The 14,751-nt window shown below is 56.2% G+C and overlaps 1 protein-coding gene across 1 annotated transcript in view; it reads right to left on the bottom strand.

Moving 5' to 3' along the window:
* LOC105700443 (Down syndrome cell adhesion molecule-like protein Dscam2) overlaps positions 1-14,364 on the bottom strand; it is a 65,008-nt gene extending 50,644 nt beyond the window's left edge. Inside the window, exons 1-3 of the mRNA XM_012426275.1 lie at positions 14,359-14,364; positions 14,152-14,197; positions 13,426-13,770 (exon numbers count right to left, since the gene is read on the bottom strand). Of these exons, the coding sequence (XP_012281698.1) occupies positions 13,426-13,770; positions 14,152-14,197; positions 14,359-14,364 (397 nt within the window). The remainder of the gene's footprint in view (positions 1-13,425; positions 13,771-14,151; positions 14,198-14,358) is intronic.
* Positions 14,365-14,751: the final 387 nt, after the last annotated feature.

The following is a 14,751-nucleotide window of genomic DNA, read 5'->3' as shown; positions in this document are numbered from 1 at the left end:
TGCAGGTGCGATCGCGAAGAAGCTGCCGAGTTAAGAAGTGAAGAGGCCTCGAGTCGGGGGATTTGCCGGTAAAATGAAGGGGTTGAAGGGGCACCGGGAACGGGGGCGAGGGTGCAGCCCGGGGGATCGGTTCCGGGGGAAATGGGTAGGGAAAACCGCGAGCCATCGACCCGAGAGTCCGTCGTGCAGCGGCCGGGAGCTCCGCTGCAGCTGCAGCGGCGGATGCAGCTGGGCCGCGCAGAAAAACCCGTAAAAACTGGAGTTCCCTTCCCGAGCCCCCCTTCCCCCCCGTTTTCCCGGTTTTCCTCGACGAGCACCGCCGAGGAGCGACCCTGGGGGGTGCGGGGGCACCTGGTACATGTATATGCACTTATATACATTGGTACACGTACATAGATGGACGGATGCACATAGATAGATAGGCAGATACAGGTGGATGTACACCAGGCAGTGAATATTAAAACGGAAAATAAAAGACGAACCTTTTATGTCCCCGTATACGCGGCGGGGGGACGCGCCCCCGCGCGACAGTCGTCGTAAAACCCCCGTCGCCGATCCAACCCGATTTTCCGCGAACCCGTGGCCATTTTTAAAAACGGCGCCCTTCGCCGGGTTAAATCGCTTTTCGACGCGATTTAACGCGAGAGAAACGTTTTACTCAACCCCTGTGTGAGGGGAAAAGAGCCAGAGGGTGGTAGGAGGGTTTAATATCGCCAGGGCGTGTTTACTCCCACCGGGTTCAATATTAGCCGATTTGTCGTGCAGCCGGTCGCTTGGGGGGCCCCATGGATCTATGGGATCGTTCTAAAGTAAGATTGACGAGACTAGCGGGGAGGGGGAGGTTGTCGCGATTTCCCGAATTCCCTGTAAAAATTTCATTTTAATATTTCGGAGCACGCTCGTCTCATATAAAACCGAGTGGAATTGGGGAGACCATGGGGTTTCGAGGGGTGACTTCGCCTGGGGGTGGACACTCGAGCCGGAAATTTCAAATGTCTCGAATTCGAGAACCCCCGGTGGAAAACCTCGCTTTAATGTATTCCGGAAGTATGCTCGCCCCCAAAATAATTGGCTGTCCGGTAAACGTCACCGGGCCACCCCCTCCTCGGCCTTAACGCCCCCGACGTGATCCATTTTCCTCCCCCTCGGCCCATTGTCGCCCTCGTCACCGCCAAATCTCGCGGACCCCTCCGTCGCGGCTGGCTTTAATATCTCACCCCTGCATACCTCCGTTCCACCCCTGGAATTCCACCAAAAATCAAAGAATGCCCAAAGTAACGCTCTCCTAAAATCCGGAAGCCAGTAATTTCAAACGCGACGCACAATATTAAATGCAAGGATCTGCTATCTCAAGGGGGTGATTCCCCCCTGGCACCTTCATTCCGCCTGTGTTTTTAATCAGAACGTCTTTCTCGCGGGATCGCGGGGGGGGGGCAAGGGTCGGTCCACCCCCGCGAGTTCACCCTCGGCGACCGCCATCGAGAGGGAAGCTCCTCGTCCTGCTGGCAGCGCGGTGGAAACGCCGTCTGGATAAGGAAAAGTGAGGTCGGCGCCGGTCGTCGCGACGCCGGCCGACCCTGACCCCCTCCACCCTTAGGAGAAACTCTCTTCCCGTTTTCGCCGCGGCGGGTTTCCACTCTCCCACTTCCGCCCCGTCGTTTCTATTTTCCAGCTCCGCGGGAACCCCGGGCACGTTGCCGGCCAAATCGAATCGGCCGAATCTCTCCCGCCGGATTCGCCGGATTTACGGCTCGCCCCGCCGTAAATGCCCCCTTGCCCCCGCCCCCGAATACACGTAATGGAGGCCGTGGGGTGCGCGTAACGAGCGTCGCGGCCGCTCGAAAGATATGGGGCGTTATAGCGAATTTTTATGGCGACTCCACACCGGTGGGGCCTACAATTTGGGCCCTCCCAATTTTCCCCGGTAAAGGCAATCACTGGAAGTGTCCTGCAGAAAAAAAGAAAAATGGACGCTCTTTCGATCGAGAGAATTTCACTCCTCGATTTTTTTTCTCCATTTTTTGCCTCCCCCATTTTTGTGGTCTTTATGCGTTTTCGATTTTTTTTGCCATCAGCGAGAGGGTTCATTGTCGTTCCCTGATTCGTTGGCCCGACGGTACATTTAATTAGACAATGAGATTAAGTCGGTAACGAGCCGCCTCGTTTTCGAATCGGCGACTTAACCGGATAATTATTGGGACCGGTTGGTTGACCGGCGCGTCCCCCGTAATCAAAGCCCCGGCATAATGTGATCCATAATAGATTTTTGATCTCCACTTTATTACCCCCTTGATCGGCGCTGAATTAATCACGGGGCGTTTAATCGATTACGCCATCGGGAGTGCGACCTCGCGAACGCACCGGATTTAAAGGGGGTATAAATCCCCTTTAAATCGGGCACGACGTTAGGAGGCCATCGATCGGTGCATCTGATTCCTCGTGTTCTTTTATCAACATCCTTTTATCCAAGCCCCCGTTATCATCGATAACGTCCCCTTGTAATTAGTTGTCGAATCCGACAGCCATTGGCGCCAACAAAGGCGCGAATAATTGAAAATTCGAGCGACAGAAAAAAAAGAAAAAAATTATACTCGTTCGTCATCGTTTCATTAACTAATTAAATAGTCCGTCCTCGTCCAATCAGAGCCGGCTTTTCGATAAAAATGGCCGGTTTTCGCGAAATGCGTACCCCATCTCATCAGCCGAAGAATCAGCCGTCGAAAAAAGCCTGGCTTTCTGTCTCTCACTTGATTACACGTACTCGGTACAACGCGACGAGCATTACATTAATTTAATTAAACGTCACCTCGTTAAAATTGGCACGCCAATCCGGCCGTGATTAACGCATATCGGCCGGAAAGCCGCGTAATTGGAAGTTCGACTCCGGAACGTAAGCGATCTTCGACTCCTGTCGTGTCTAATTGACAATCGATGTGCCCCCCTCACCTGAGATTGAGTAACATAGGCATTGCGCTAATTAGCACGGAAAATCAGTGGAAGGACGAATTTTCCTCGGTCCATCCCTTATTTAGGAACGAGATGAGGGGCTGTTCCACATTTCGACATTTAACATCCACGTATGAAAAAAATATTCAGAATTTATATTTCAAGGGGTTCGATATATTTGTCTTTTTTCCTTATTGCGAAGTGACCTTTGTTTCCTTTTATTGGGCGCGAGGAGAAGAGGTTATGCAGGGGAGAGGGTTGAGGGAGGCCGACGCCGTCGCAGGGGGTGGCGAATTGTTTACCGCCCTAGGAGGCGCGGCCCCTCGGTTATTAAATTTGTAACGCGAGCTGCGACGGCTCCTCTTTACGCTTTCGTTTTACGAGCGTCGTAACGCGAGCGAGTCGGCGATTGACTGCTGGAACAGAGACGGATGAATTTCCAGCACCCCTGAGGAAGAGCGGCTTCGAGACCTGGCTTGAAAACCATAGGGGTGAATTTAAAAAATGTCAAAAAAAATACAGAAATGCGTATTGTCAATTTTTCACACTTTTCATTATATCTGTTTAACTGTTAATCTGGAATGTTTAACATCGTGGCAGGATTTTCCTTGCATAAGCCATCGGGCGAATTTGTAATTCTGGATAGGGTTCACGTTCTTTTTTTTTTTTTTCCATGGTCCAAGGGTGCGCGCCCCCGAATCAGTTTCCCGAGTTTATATATTCATAACGAGTGAATTATTCAAGGCGAGCGGCCGTACGGGCCGGGGGATCCGCAGGCCCGTCACGTCGGGCCGCATTATCCACATAATCGGGGAACGTGCCGGCGAGTGGAGGAGCGCCTTCCACGTTCCGCGTTCCGCTCCAGCACGGCCGCGTGTGCGCCCTAGGGGGAGGGCCGCGACCTACCCCAACGCTCCGCGCCCGCTGCGGGTCGGGGGCGCTCCCCTTCCCGCGTTATCGCCGCGCTCGCAGTCCGCGGAGTTATCGCTCGGCCTGGGAAAAGAGCCTGCCGCGACCTATCTCAACGTGCCTCGCCGCGATTTGCTTTAGTGCACGTTTACCAGTCTGACCTATCTCGGTGTACGCCGCGTTTACCGCGATGTACTTTACCGGGGGAGATTTGGGAATGACATAACCTATCTCAGAGTGCACCGTCTGGGCCTGAGATAGCTCAAAGTACACGGTATGGACCTGACCTATCTCACCGTGCGAGATGCGGGCCTGACCTACCTCACTGCACACCGTATGCGGGCCCGATCAATCTCGACCCAACCATGCGGGCCTGACCTACCTCACTGCGCACCGTATGCGGGCCTGACCTACCTCAATGAGCACCGTATGCGGGCCTGACCTACCTCACGGCGCACCGTATGCGGGCCTGACCTACCTCACCCTTTCCAAAGCTGCCCTATTCCTGACCCGTTCGACTGCGCGCCGCGCTCGCCACCCTCTCTGCGCGGCAAGGGAGTCGGAGTTATCGCCGCGCCCCGAGGAGGAGACAGCGACCCCGTAGCGTTATCTTCTTATCCCTAATTTCCCCCGATGTCGTCCCGGCCGACAAAAGCCGTGATTAAAGGTTTACTTAGCCATTAAAATATTCCATTAACGCGCGATCTCTCTCCCGACGAGCGGCGCTCGCCCTCCGCTGAGGAGGCCGTCTTATTAAGCGCGAGGTGGGGTTATCTCGGGGTGAAATTCCTGAGTATTATCGCGGGTCGCGAGTCGTTGGCCCTCAACCCCTTAGGCGTCGTTAACCCCCGGAATTTGTGTTCAGCCCCCTCGATACTGAGGGAATTTCAGATCGACTTGAAAGCGGGACACTTCCCAAGTGGTGAGATTCCAAGGGGTTGGAGGTGATCGCGGAGGGTCCTGCACCCAGGGATAGGGGGACAGGTGCTCCAGGGGGTAGAGAATGGATCGGGGGTTGGAAACTCGGAAGAAGGGACGTCTCGACTCGGTGAAACTTTTACAGCCTGTTACGAGACCCGGGATGTTCTCCACGCCGTCCGAGAAAGTCAATAACTGCGGAATTCCCGCTTCCCTCGCGTAACCGCGGAAAGTGATTTTCCGCGGGAAAAATCCGCGCGGCGGAATCCGGGAAGAGATCCGTACCGCGCTTCCCGATCGAGTTTGACGTCTCGCCGTTGCGTTTCCGATGGAACGGACGCTCCGCCTTTAGAAAAGTAATTGCTCCAAATTCCGCGGACGGAATTGCACCCGCCGCGAGAGGACCCCCGCGGTCCCGTGTGCGGCTGTACGCGGAACGCGGTTTTCGGGAGACCGACCGTTCTCGAGGGCTCTTTTTAACGCAGGCGGCGAGTTTTATTACGCGGCCGCATTTTCGGCTCGCGGAAGCGGCGGACCCATCGCCGGTAACACTGGGGAGGGAAATTGTATCGCGCCAAAGGGAAATCTCGGGGCGAGGAGGAGTAATGAAAACTGCGACAGGGTAAAAAAACGATCGATCGGTCGATCGATCGATTCTCGAACCCCCCCTCAATCTCACCCCTGTCCCTCTACAAAGTCCGAATTTCAAACGATAATCCAGGGCAAGGGGTCGCAAACTCGACTCGACGAGAACTTCCATCAATATTTTATTTCCGCTTTTTATCTCGCACTTTTTATCTCTCCCTTTTCTCTTTCTCCCTCTCTCTCCATCCTGATATCCGTGGCTATATCCCGCGGTTTTTCACGCGTCCACCAGACCTCCCCTCGAGGAATCGATAACGAGATGCGAAAATGCACCGCCTCGTTGCGTCTTGTTACGCTCCGGAAAATGTTTGCCCGTTCAACCCCCCCTTTCCCCTGGTTTTTATTCCACTGGAGGGGGGTGGATTGATTTTGAGATTTCTCCAACCGCAGATTTTCCAAACGGGGATTTTACGTTCCCTCTCGACAAGAAGCACCGGGGGTTGGTTTCTGCGGGAAACGGAGGATTTTTCCAAACGACGCGAGCTAATACATGACCGCCGTTCTGCACCCGAATACCCGCGTCCGACGACGTTCCGGATACGTCGTCTCGCGCGGACGAATTCAGATATCTCCGGGGGACAAGGGGGGTGGGGCGAATGGATGCCAGGAACTGGAACAGCGAGGAAATCGAATTCCGCGAGCGGATTCGCAGGACCGCGTCCGAGTCGCGGTCGAAAGTCCCGCGGAAACGAACCCCTGACCCCCTCACCCCCTGGCTATAGTCACCTGGATACCTCCCCCCTGGATCTGTCGCAAATTCTATCGCAGGAGGGCGATTCTTTTTTTTTTCTCTTTAATATTAGATCGGGGACGATTTTTTTATCATCGCAGAAAAGACAATTTTTCTCTTTTACGGAGGAGGGACGATTTTTTTTTTTTCTACCGTCGGAGAAGGGATGAATTCTTTTTTTTTTACCATTGGAAGAGGGGCGACTTTTTTTATCCTCCACGGGAAATGGAGTCGGCGGGAAAGTACTTTTTTAATTTTCGGTGGCTCCTTTATTCCTCTTCTCTAGGGGGTCGGGGCTGGAAAGTAAGGAAAGTAGAGTAAGAGGGGATCAAGTGGTAAGCAGGGTATAATGGAAGGTACTAAGTAGAAACTCACCCCCCCGCGAACGGCGGAGGAAAGTCGCGCGTTTAGAGCCTCCCACTTCTCGTTTCTCCCGTTTTCGGAAATTCCGAATCCGCTTATTGTTAAACCCCGTTGGACGACCATCCTGATTTTCGCCGCCGAGCGGGGAGCGAAGAGTCGAAGACCGACTTTCATCCCGCAAAGTGGACACTCCACGCAGTGGTCAGGCGGAGTGGTTATCGAAAGGATTCGGAGAAAAATTCACCCCTTTCCTTCGCACCTCCCCACCCGATACAAGAGCACCAGAGACCCCTTTCTACAAGAGCCTCCTCCGTATCCAAAACCCTCCACCCCCGTACTCCATAATTAAACCCTCTCCCATCATAACGGAAACTCGCACCCCCCGCGGAGCACAGACTCAGGATTAGACACCAGGCCGTCAACCTCTCACGAATTCCACCCCTAGTTTCCGCATACCACGTCCCATTCCAGCATCCCTCCGAGGATCCCGAAAATTCGTCCGTCCCGAAAATTCGTTCACCCTGGAAATTCCCATTTTCCGGATTTCCTGAGGTGCTTCGCTCTAACCCTCTCGTGATGCCATGCATCCCGGTGCATCCCTGTACGTCCCTGTACATCCCTAAACATCCCTAAAGATCCCTAAACATCCCTAAACATCCCGTACCATACACCCCATAGCCCATACCAGTACCATACATCCTATACACCCTATAGCCACCCCTTGGAGGGGTCGCGCACCTGTCCGTGGAAGAACGACCCCGGCAAAGTGGAGACTCACCGGCGATGATCAGACAGCAGGCCAGCATCGCGTCGTCCGCGGTCGAGGGTTGGTCGTCCCGGTGGCCGGGTCGCGTCGTAGAACGGCGTGCCGTCGTCCGGGGTGGTGGAGGCTCCGGCACACGGGGCTCATCAAGTCGGGCTCGGAAGTCGGGCGCGCGCGTCCCTTCGGAGTGCTCACCCCTCGAGCGACTGATCGCGCGTACGAGTCGCGGCCGGCGGCGCATGCGCGGCCCGCCGCCGCCGCCGCCCCCGGCGAGCCTCCGCGGCGGCGGGAGGCGGGCGCATGGGTGGCGATGGGTGGCGATGGGTGGCGGCGCGCGAGAGAGACCGAGACAGCGAGAGCGCCGCGGGAGGGAGCGAGACGGTGACACCTAGAACCGCGCGCGCCGAGTGTGTCGGCTTTGGAACTTTACGACGTACAAGTTCGTAAAACCGCGTGCACGAGTGGGCTACTTCCCGGCGAGGGCTCCCGGACGAGGACGGCCCGGGGGCGGGAAATCGGGATGCCGGCGAAACTCCACCCTTGAAAGAAAATCTCGAAATAACGTGAAACCAAGACTAACGAAAAGATTCGACATTAACGCAAAACAGTCCTGCCAATTTGCAACGCTTTTAAGTGCATTTGGCGCGAAGCTCTACCGAGTGTTCCCTATTTCGCGGTTTAAAATCCCCCGTGTACTCTTCCCTCCTGTCGTTACCATTCCTAGTTCGGGTTTTAAAATCCCCCAGGGGACGTCAGAAATTCGGAGGGTCAGCAGTCTGGACCCGCGTCCGGGGATATCACCGGACCGGAGGAACGAAACCGAAAGCAGCGAGGTTAGGGCGCGAGCGAGAGAGCGCCACCGTGTTCGCGGGGGGTGCAAGAGAGAGGGGCTCGGCCGTGTCCGAGCACGTCGTTAAAACCCGACCCGGGGCTACGGATTCACGTCCGCGCCCCCTCGGCTCGGCTGGGGGTGTTCGCCCCAGCACCCTCGGCCAGCCTATATATCTCGCGCCGCCACTCGTTCGACTATTGTTTCGTCGAGTGCGACGCAAAAGAGCCGAAGATCCCCCATTGTGCCCCAGCTATTAAGGCTGTTGTCTTCGCGCGGGGCCAGAAGTGGGCCCCACGAAGGAGGGGGCGCAGGGGGGGAGAGACGCGCCGGTTTGCACAAATTTAGTCTCGCCTCGACATCCACTTCCCCACTTACCAACCAGAGGAGGCGCGACCTCCCGCTGACACGCATCCGCTCGATGCACCTCGACGATGGGCGGGCATCCCCCCCCATCTTCGCGCCGACAATGCCCCAGGAACCTCCCCTCGCGTTGATCGATCCCCCCGTGCGGGAAACAAAAATTCAAAGGGAACGGGAAAGCGAAATGGAAAAGGGAAAAAAGGGGTAAGGAAACGAATTTCAACCGAGCGCGCCGAATTCCGGGGAACAACTTTCCTCGAGGGAGCCCGGGCTAACTCTCGTTACTCGTCGGAACTTCGCGGCGCGCCCGGGGGCGATTCCCCCCGCTACCCAATCCAGGGGTGGCGCGAGCCACCGCGCAAATTGGTCGCGTAATCGATGTCGTTTGCGGAATCTCAGGATTCTCCGGCGAAGCTCACCCAGGGGGCGAGTTGAGTATAGCCGAGGGGGGAGGGAGGTGTGCGGCCCCATTCCCGGGGGTAAAACGTCGTGTTTCGAGGTACCCCGAAAAACCTGGCCCCCTGTTTCGTCGCGGACCTCTCAAGGGGATGGATCCGCCTAAAGAACCCCGCGTAGGTGTCAATGGGGTGTCATTAATCAACGGTCATCGATTCGTTTAATTGGCATTAGTTTAATTACCGTACATAAGGCCTCGCGGGACAATCGACGCGCGAGCACGGGGTTGGTTTACACCAGGTGGCGGGCGAACGTATACCCAGGGGGCTTCTTCGCGGGGGAGGGTGTTCGAGTTTCCTGGGGGGGACGTTTTGTCGCCACGGCTAGGGAAGGAGGGGGTACGGTTAGAATTTCTCTGAAGAGCAAAGGGGATCTCCCTCGGCAGGGGCGAGTTGCGAGCGGAACCCTGAAAAGAGAGGCATCCCCCGCTCCAGCCCACCCTCCCCCTCGTGGGGGGGTGCGAGTTCGTCGTACGGAAACGTGTACGAAAAAGAGCACGAAAGAAGCGCTCGGGTCCTCTCGCTCCCTCTCGCGAGAGGGAGACACCTGGATCCGCCGCGAAAGAGCGGGCGGTGGGTGGCTGGGTGGGTGGGGCGGGGGGCAAAGCGGGAGTTTCCGTCGGCGCAGATGCGCGAAAGAGATAGGCCACGTAGGAGCGAGAGGGCGCTACGTGAAGGGTCATAATTAAATTCAGATTTCGCGGTGCGAGGGGTGAAGGAGCGCGGAGGGGGGGCGAAAGAAAAAAAGGAAAGGCACAGGAGGAAACTCTGAGGCGACTTGGTGGGAACGGGGGAAAGGGAGGGAGGCGACCTCCGTCGGTACGCCGGTTTCGTAATTGAAATAAAATTTGAATCGACGCGACGAACGACGACTCCCTCCCCCGCTGGGGGGGTCCGGGGGCAGGTCGCGCCCTTGCGATAAAGTGCGATGGCCGCTGAAGGGCGGCAACTCGACTTGCTTTTCGAATCGAACTTGAAACCGAATCGAGGGAAATTCATATTTATCAAACGCGACCGCCGCGGTTCGACCAACCCCCCTGGGGGTGGGATGGGGGAGATGACCCCGGAAATGGGTCGAATTTTTCGAAAAACGCTCGACAGTCCCGCGGGACTCGGTGGGCCGGAAAAACGAATGGCGACACGAGAGGGATAGAGACCGCTACGCGACGATCGATGTATCGATCGGGGGCGTCGGTCCCCCTTAATCTGGATTTCCCTCCGCGAGACCCTCGTGGGCGATTCCGGTCCGGCCGCGACGCCGCGAGGATTCCGCGAGGCGACGCGCCCCCCCGGGCCCTGGAGACGCCCTAATCCGCAATTTCAATCTCCCTTTCTCCGGGACGAAGGAGGCGCCGGTTACGTAGGTGCGAGGGAGACGGCGCTATATGAGAGCCGCGGGCGCGAGAGAGAGGGAGCTAGGGGGTGAGCGAGCTGTGTCGCGGCTCTCTCGCGTGCGCCTGAAAGAAGCGAAAGGGGTGGCAGGAGGGGCGCGGAGAAGACGCGCTGAATCAACGGCCGATTCACAGCGGGACTCGTTCCGGCTGCCTTTATCCCCGGAGCTTGTAGATTGATGGTATCGCTCGCAGATGGAAGCGCGTGTAATTTTTATACCGCGAAATTCCGGACGCGGCGGATAACGGGCGAGAGGGTGCGGGAGAATGGGAGCGTCTTTCCGCGGTCTCCCTCTCTCTCTCCCTGGGTCTTTATCTCTCCCGTCTCCCGCCACCGGGTCCCTGGGGATGGCGGGACGTCGCCGTTGCCCCAACCCCCAGGCCCTCCCCCCGGGCTCCCGCCCGATAAATCCAGAAGCCACTAAGTGGTCGCGCGCGAAACCATAACGAAAATCCCGGCCTGCACGTACGGCCATTTCCCGGCCGGCCCACGCAGCGATTTCCGCGTCGAAGTTTTATATATATATATATACATATATATGCCACCGAGGTTTTACAGCGATCCCGATTTTTATCGGTCCCCGCCCAGCTCTCACCCCCTTCCCCCTGAAATAGTGGACCGAATCACTTCCCTCGAAGCGCGTTAATCGCGCGCGGAATCCTTATCACGTGCGGAAAGAGGACGATCTGGCACCCGATTCTGTACTTCATATAGTATGCATTAAATTCGTTCACGTAATGGTATAATTACGAAACTGATTAATATACTCGTCTTAACAATGGCCGCAACTCCCCCCTGCCACCCGCCACCCCCAACGTCTTTCGAGTTCGGGCGGCGTTTTTCCGCGCAGAAGGATCGAGCAGGGTAGCTCTGAAATTTTCGCCGACCTCGATTGCCCTCCGGTTTTTTTCCTCCATTTTTCCGGCGGCCGGCCACCGGCGTCGCGCGTGCACACTCGGACGAGCGGGCGCGGAAACCCCGGGTGTGTGCGCCCGGCCCGGCGCCGAATAATAAATTATCGCCGAGCCGCAGCGGAATTTTCAGGATATGCGGCCACTGCCTCCATCCCCCTGCCCCTCGCCGCTTTCCACATCCCCCACATCCCCCCATCGCCCTTCTCCCCCTCAACCCCTCAGCCGTACTCCAACCCCCCTCGAACCGCCCAGCTGACCTACCTTACCCACACGGAACGAAACGCCCTCACCCCCATTTGCATCTATCCGCTTTACTCTAATCTAAACCTAATCTAACAATGCAACACCTGTAGGGTTGATGTTTCTTTGCTCCCATTTCCCATTTTCTATTGTTTCTAATTTTTAAGGCCCACCCCCCGTAACTTTTTCGCGGCTTCGTTTGAAGGGGTGCGACTCGCGTCGCTCGGTGGAGGGCCGCTCGAGGGTGGCAATTACGCAGGGGACGCGTTTTAATAGATCGTCCCGCGCACCATGTGCTTAATTGGTCAGATTTGTAATCGGGGGTCGCGCGGCAGGTGCGGTTCCCCTCTCGAGTTTTCGCCTAGCGGCCGATTCGCGCTAATTCGATCGTCCTCGAACGGGATTAGCAAGCCGGAAGGGAGGGCCGACTCGTCGCCGCGAGACTTCCGCCGCGGAGTCGCCGCTACCCTCCAGGAGGGGGTTGATAAACCGCAAACGGGATCCGATTCCGGGGCGGAATCGCGTTCAATGACTCGCACGAGGTGGGGCGGAATTCCGGGGATGGCTAATTGCCTCAGGATTGTCCCGCAGGGGTGCGTCGAGGGTGACACTTCGCTCCGTACTTTGATATCCATCGTCCCGGAATAATTAGAAAAAAATTGTTCAACGGTTTCGGGAGGTGTAAAATATTTCATATTAATATTTCACGGGGTAGACGGTCGTCACGGGGTACTTTGCATGCGGTTTCCAGGGTGCGTAATGTCTCGGGGTTCCGCCCGAGACGGTCTCGGGGATCCTCGAGACGTTCGTCCGCACTCGAGGGAAACCTTTCCCCCGCTTCGAGGGAATCGCCAAGCGGAAGTCGTTCGTCGCGGCAGCGCCGCGAAGTTCCGAATCACCGGAAGTGCCGAATGGCCGGGGGTGGTTTCCTCCCCGAGGTTGGCTCCGGAGGATTCCCGCCGGATGCGTCTCTATACGCGTCACGGTGCGCGCGCACTCGGCGCACCTAGTGGAGGGACAAGGTGTACAAGGAATACAAGGTATACATTGTATACAAGATGTATACGGTATACAACGCGTACGGCTCGCCCACGTAAATATGCACTTCCCACGTGTTTACAAGAAAGTTTATTTGGCGAAAGGTACAAAGGTGTCCGCCGATCCCTGATCCATATCTCGACATCCTGGGGACCGACTTAGTGCGCACCGGCGCGATGTTCTGCGACCTGGCCCCCTTCTTCGTGGTCCTCCCGTTCCTTGTCACCGCGGTAATCGCAGCTTAGGGTGATCGACGAGTCCTGGACCCCTTCCGACCGGGAGGGATCCCCGGGTCCTCTTGCTCCTCTCTACCACCAGCCTGCAAACGTGTCCCAGGTCTCACCGTTAATACAATGTCTCGACATGTCCGACACTTTCGGAAATACAATGCGGCAAAACTAGTAATTAAATGATATGTACTGGTATAACCGAAAACGTCGGCGCTCGGAATAAAACGGGAGGGAAACTGAATTTTGAACATCGGTTCTAAAAGTGCAGTCGGGTAATATGAAATTGTCGAAATTTCGAACACCGTCATCTCGAGGTCATAAATACAGGTATAAAAAAAATTCAATTTAAAAAATATACTCTCAATTATTTTCTGTCCGACTATCGTCTAGTTAAGAGCCGCCTGACAAATTGTCATTTCATTAACACATCGATTTACAAGTATTTCTATCGACTCTAAATTTGTTTAAAAGACAGTTAACACCGAATGGTTGATTTTAAAAATGTTATATAGTTAGTTTCTCTCGGTTTGCCGAAAAAACAATCGGGTCGCCCAGAGGGTAGGGAGTTTGGAAACGTGAGGGAGAAATCGGGAAAAAGTGTTTGGAAATGCCCTTAAGTGGAGGACCGATAGATTAGTGGAGGGTCGATCGAGCATGGGGAAATAGAGAGAGAGGGAAAGTGAGTCTTACCGCTTCCGCCGCCCCCGGACCATCCGCTTCCGCCGCCCCCGGACCATCCGCTGCCGCCGCCGGACCATCCGCTCCCGGACTTCCATCCGCTACCTCCACCCCCCAGCTTCCACCCACTGGGCCACCCACTCCCGCCACCCCCGCCGTAGTTCCAGCCTCCTCCGCCCCCTCCGCCCCCACTGGGCCAGCCGCTCCCTCCGCCGCTGATAGTGATCACCTTGATGATCTTACCGCCACCACCGCCGCCGCCTCCGCCCCCGTATTTCCATCCGCTGCCTCCCCCGCCCCCATAGTTCCAACCTGAGCCTCCACCACCGCCGGACCAGCCGCTGCTTATATACCCCCCTGAAAACGCGAACGAATTTGTCAACCCCCGATAACAATTAACGGGATTTAAGGCGACACGAAAGTGCCATCTACTGATACCGTACATAAAATCCATTCCCCGGATAGTTAAAACCGAATCGACAAGAAACACTTAATAAAAAACGTATGACAAATTTTAGGATATTTGACATTTCATGGATGAAGGGACCTCGCTTAGAGACTTGAAATTCATGTGAGGCTGTTTAACGCGATTCGATTTCACCCATCTCGGAGGGAAGTGTCATGTCGAACTCGAGACGCCACTTTCGTGCCACCTTAATCACTGCAGGGGTATTAAAACGGGGTTTAAATCGAGGCTCCGCGGGGGGGCACTCGGGATCCTCGTCTTCTTTCGCTCACCATAAGCCGTGGAGGCCAGGGCCACTACGAGGATGAGTGCGAGCACCTGCAACGGGTAATTCGGTATTAATTGGGGAATTTTTCGATACACTGGGGTGATGGTTTGTGAATCAAGCCGAGATGGGAAACTGTTACGATGGCGATAGCGATGAGGTGATGGCACTACACTGTGTGGTAAAAACCGCGGTCGCGGCTTCGCGTACCCACCTTCATGTCGAGGTGTGATGCCCCACGTCGAGACTCTCCGCTCTTTTATACACGGGGCCTTTCTTTAGCGATCCCCGCCCGTGGTTGGTCACGAGCAAACCTTAACCCCTACCAATTGGCCGGGAACGGCGCCTCCACCTCGACGGGGCCCCGAACTCTCCCGAGGGGTGTCGGGGGGTGCACCCCCCCGGTCCGCGAAAACAATCGCGATTCGCCATCGGCCGCGGGGAGGGGGCGGGCCCCCTTTCTGGCCTTTCACCGGGCACCATCGCCGTCGCGTAAGGCCCGCCAGGATCTGTCTCGGGCCCGACTCGGGCCCATCACCTGGACGTTCTCTTGCGGTCCGGCCTGGTCGACTAGCCAATCAGGACGATGTCCTGCGGCTTAGGAAAA

The sequence above is a fragment of the Orussus abietinus genome, unplaced genomic scaffold, assembly GCF_000612105.2.
Source record: "Orussus abietinus isolate OABI.00-Male unplaced genomic scaffold, Oabi_2.0 scaffold2, whole genome shotgun sequence".
NCBI classification, from domain to species: Eukaryota; Metazoa; Arthropoda; class Insecta; order Hymenoptera; family Orussidae; genus Orussus; species Orussus abietinus.
The sequence above is the reverse complement of the archived record's forward strand: the minus strand, read 5'-3'. Positions and strand labels throughout refer to the sequence as shown.